This window comes from Triticum aestivum, chromosome 5A (genome assembly GCF_018294505.1).
Source record: "Triticum aestivum cultivar Chinese Spring chromosome 5A, IWGSC CS RefSeq v2.1, whole genome shotgun sequence".
Lineage (NCBI taxonomy): Eukaryota > Viridiplantae > Streptophyta > Magnoliopsida > Poales > Poaceae > Triticum > Triticum aestivum.
In genome coordinates this window covers 480974483-480979325 of record NC_057806.1, presented here as the reverse complement: position 1 = coordinate 480979325, position 4843 = coordinate 480974483, and the positions used below count along the sequence as shown (strand labels likewise).

Here is a 4843-nt window from a genome sequence, read left to right as displayed (position 1 = left end):
GCAGTGTGCATAATGCGAGCAATAGTCTTGATGATCAAGAATGCTGGCTCCACGTCGGCCAGCAGCACAAGAGCCGGCGGGGCGCCTCTCCCGCCGGGCCCGTCAACCCTCCCTCTGATCGGCAGCATTCACCACCTGGCCACCGGCGAGCTCCCGCACCACGCCATCACTCGCCTCGGCCGCGAGCACGGCCCGGTGATGTACCTGCAGATGGGGCAGGTCGGCCTCGTCGTCGTCTCGTCCCGCGAGGCGGCCAGGGAGGTCATGAAGGTGCAGGACGCAAACTTCGCCCACCGCCCGGAGCTAGCCGGGCCCAAGGTTCTGCTGTACGGCTGCGCCGACGTCGCCTTCTCCTCCGGCGGCCCCACCTGGCGCCGGCTGCGCAAGGTGTGCGTCGTCAAGCTCCTGTCCGCGAACCGGGTCAGGTCTTTCGCTCCCATACGGAGGGAGGAGACACGTCGTCTCCTGGAGAGCATCGCCGGACACTGTCCGGGCAAGGCCATTGACCTCCGGGCCATGGTCGAGGTCTTCAGCAGCGCCATCGTGAGCAGGACGGCATTGAGCGAGACGTTCGAGCACAGGGGCTCCATCTTAAAGAAGGGCCTGGAGCTGGCGTCGGGGTTCAACCTGTCGGACCATTTCCCGTCGTTGAGCTTCCTCAACGTTCTGATGAGGCACCGGCTGCGACGGGTGCACCGTCAGGTCGACAAGCTGCTCGAAGACATCATTGCAGAGCGCATGCGGCTTCGGCAGAAGAAGATGAAGGAGAAGGACACAGCAGAGGTCATGCTAGATGTGCTTCTCGATGCCATGGAGCATCCAGACACGGATGTGCCCATTACACACGACAACATCAAAGCTGTCATAATGGTATGGTGTCTATATCCTAAGAAGCACGAATACGGGGACGGAAACACGGGGATACGCATACGGGGATACGGGATACGGCATTTTTCAAAAACAGTCATTCGGGGATACGGCGGGGTATATAAGTATTTAGAAAAATAAATAAGAAAGTATTTAGGAAAATAAATATGAATAAAGATTTAATGAGAATTTTTCAGTACTGGATATATATTGTCTCCTTTCTATTCATCAAAGACTGAGAGCAGTCCACTCAGAGCCCATGTATCTCTCTGTCCACTTATAAGCCCATGGAAGTCTCCATCCACTTAGAGCCCATGTAAGGCCCAATTCCAGAAAACCCTAGACTAGTAGCGCTCCAGCCATCCCCAACCTCCCATTCTCGTAATCCCTTTCTCCAGCCGCCAGTGAAGAAACGACAACGCCGCCAAATCGGCAGCTTCCATCACCCATCTTCTCCCTACCCAAATCTTCTTTCTCGCTGGCCACCACAGTCCCCATCTTTCTTCGTGCCGGAGCTTCTTCCTTGTTAGCGGCCGCCTTGCCATCTTCCTCTACCAAGATCTCCTTCCTTGCTAGCAGCCCTCGAGGGTACCTGCTCGACCATGGTTGCTATCGGGAGGGCAGCAGCATGGTCACTGGAGGCTGGTTGCCGAGTCCCCACCGTGTCCACGCCGTATCTAGGCCGTATCCCGATTTTATTTCTTTTTTTAAATTCGAAAAAGTTGGGATACTGCGGGATACGCGTATCCAGCCGTATCCGGGCGTATCCCCGTGTCCCCCCATATCAGGACGGCAAATCGGCAGTTCTGGCCGTATCGGTGCTTTTTAGTCTATATCCAAATCACTATGACGTACTCCCTTCGTGCCATAATATAAGAGTGTTTTTAGCACTAGTGTATAGTATTAAAAACACCCTTATATTATATTATGTGACAAAAAGAGTAGAAAGGAATTATTAACCGTTGATTAACTCTGCACATAACTAACTATTGGATTGAAATGAACACGCTACAGGATATGTTTGCCGGGGGCACAGAGACATCATCGTCAACGATAGAGTGGGCGCTGGCAGAGCTGATGAAGAACCCCAAGGAGATGGCCAAAGTGCAGGACGAGGTGAGGACAAAAATGGAAGCAGTGACAAGCTGGTGCGACATCGGACATCTCAGCTACCTCCGGCTTGTCGTCAAGGAGACGATGCGGCTGCACATGCCGGCACCTCTTCTAGTCCCCAGGGTCTGCAAGGAGCAGTGCCGTGTCGGTGGCTACATGATCCCGGCCGGCAGCAGGGTGGTCATCAACGCATGGGCCATGGGCAGGGACCCGAGGTACTGGGAGGACGCTGAGGCGTTCCGTCCCGGGAGATTCCTCGGCACAAGCGTCGACTTCAAGGGGGGCGACTTTGAGTTCCTGCCGTTCGGTGCCGGCCGGAGAATGTGCCCAGGGATAGAGTTTGGGCTCGCCGGCGTCGAGCTTTGCTTGGCTCAACTCCTTTTCTATTTCGACTGGACGCTTCCCGGTGGCATCGCGCCGGAAGACCTCGACATGAGCGAGACATCGGTCGGTGCTCTATCGGTAGTCCGGAAGGAGCCACTTCAGTTGATCCCCAGCATACACGCTCCACTTCATCTCAACTATTGACCCTTTGGGGTTTCATTGTTGGCAGGGTGCATCAGGGCTCTTTATGGAGTTGCAGAGGTTGTGCCTTCTTTACTGTTGTAATACCTTTTTTTCTTAGTAAATATACATGTAGCTCTATTGCATGTTTAAATAAAGTCACACGACTACAAAATAAAAGTAGATATGTTCAATGAAGAAATAGAAAATAAATTGATGCACATAGTTGTGATGTCCCTCACATCATATCTATGAACACATTGACAGTCCAACGGCAACATTTGTGAGCCGGTACGGTACTGGACCTTAGATTTTATCTTCGTATTTTTGTTAAATAAGATGGTTGTATGCATCACTCTGATGCAGACGCCAGGGCTATCCTCTTTTTCAAAAAAAAGAGATGAATAGCGGTCTTGGTCTTGTAGCACGTCTCACATGTTGGCCAATATAGTAAGTGTATCGATCAATACATTTAAATTCACATGTATGCCGTGTCCTGTGTTTATGGAGTTGTAGGGGTTGTGCCTTCTTCAGTGTTGTAAAATGCCCTTTTTTTTCTTGGTGAATATATATGTTGGTCTACTGCATAGTTTTTTTTTTAAATCACAAGATTACAAAATATAACAAGACATGTACAAAGAAACAGAAAATAAACTCATGCACATTGTTGTGATGTCGATTTTTGAAAGAAAAAAATTGTTGTGATGTCGCTCATGTCATATCTATGAACACATTGACGGTCCAACTGCAACATAGAATATCATGCCGCCAAAAAAAATTGGCAACTCATATCTCCAAACGTGATGAGACCGATAAAGGAACATAAAATTGTTACTAATGATAAATCAGATTTCCCAATAATAAGTCGGCATTTGGTGAAATTGCTGGTCCTTTCTCACCTTCAGATTTATTGTCTCGTCGCAAAATTATTGTTGCAGTCGTCGTTCCATGTCTTTTGGCCAAGCATAACCGATTGACTGCAAAATGATGATTAGCCCCATGAAAAACTGTTCAAATTATATGGGCTTGGCCCATTTAAATTTCTGCTGTAATTTATAATTAAAAACCCCAGCGGCCACCCACTCTAAAAATGATGATTTGTCTTGCATTAGGCGGCCCCTCGATGGCCCGGCCCAATATAGGTTCTTGATGGAGCCCCTGTCTATGTACACATTGATAGTCCAACGGCAACGTAGAATATAGAGTGCCGCCGGAAAAACTTGGGCAGCTCATGTGGCCAAAATAGTGATACTGATACAAAAGCATAGAAAAGGTGGTGAGACGTATAAAGCAACACAGAATTTTTAACCCATGATATATCTCATTTCCCAATAATAAGTCGGCAGATAGTGAAATAGTCGGTCCTATCTCACCTTCGGATTAATCATCCCGTCGTAAAATTACTGTCGTAGTTGTCGTTCCGTGTCTTTTGGCCAAGCATGACCGATTGACTGCAAAATGATGATCAATCGCATGACAAAAACTGTGGAAATTATATGGCCTTGGCCCCATTCAAATTTCTGCTGTGATTTATAAACAAATCCCAGTGGCCACCCATTCTCAGAATTAAGCGAGAAATATACTCTGTCTTGTAGTAGGCGATCGTCAGATCGGCCGGCCCAATATGGGATTTTGATGGAGCGGTTTTAGGAGGCTTCTATGACTGGCTCGGACTGGTTTTATAAGCTTATGCACGTTTTATTTTGTTTTTATTTTCGGTGTTTCATTGGGGAATTTTTTTTTCATTTTCCTTTTTGTTTTTAATTTCTATTTTCTTCCAATACATATGTACCTTTTTCAATACACGCTGTTCATTTTTCTTATACATCTGAAACAATTTATACACATTTTTTAAATATATGATGAATCGTGAATATTATTTTAAATAATTGCATTGAATATTAGTCCAACATTGTTAAAATACACGATGAACATTTTTTCAGTGATACAAATTTTTAAAAATATTCAAACTATTTTTTACATTGTACCACATTGTCCAAAAATGTCATGAACATATATTAAAAATCCTGAACATTTTATAAATTTCATTTGCATTTTTTGAATGGAACAATTTTTTTTGAATTGCAAGAACATTGTTTTACATTGTATACTTTTTTAAAGGTCCCAATCATTTTTTTGAAACATATAATTTTTTTGTCAAATTGATTTTCGAATGATATCAGCATTTTTTGAGAGTTGCCCGGACCTTTTTTTAACACCGCTTGAACCTTTTTCAAACACGCCAATGAGCACTTTTACAATTTCATTATTTTCCCATTTTAAGAAATATTAATAAAAAAATAAACAACCAGCACAGATTGAGACAAAGAAGGGGGCAACTAATGAGCGGGTACCCATT

The 4843-nt window shown here is 45.7% G+C and overlaps 1 protein-coding gene across 1 annotated transcript; it reads left to right on the top strand.

Moving 5' to 3' along the window:
- The first annotated feature begins 210 nt into the window (after positions 1–210).
- Positions 211–2508, top strand: LOC123107270 (5-epiaristolochene 1,3-dihydroxylase-like). Its single transcript, XM_044529263.1, has 2 exons — positions 211–870; positions 1882–2508. Exons 1-2 carry the CDS (start codon positions 211–213, stop codon positions 2506–2508), a joined length of 1287 nt encoding a protein of 428 aa, XP_044385198.1.
- Positions 2509–4843: the final 2335 nt, after the last annotated feature.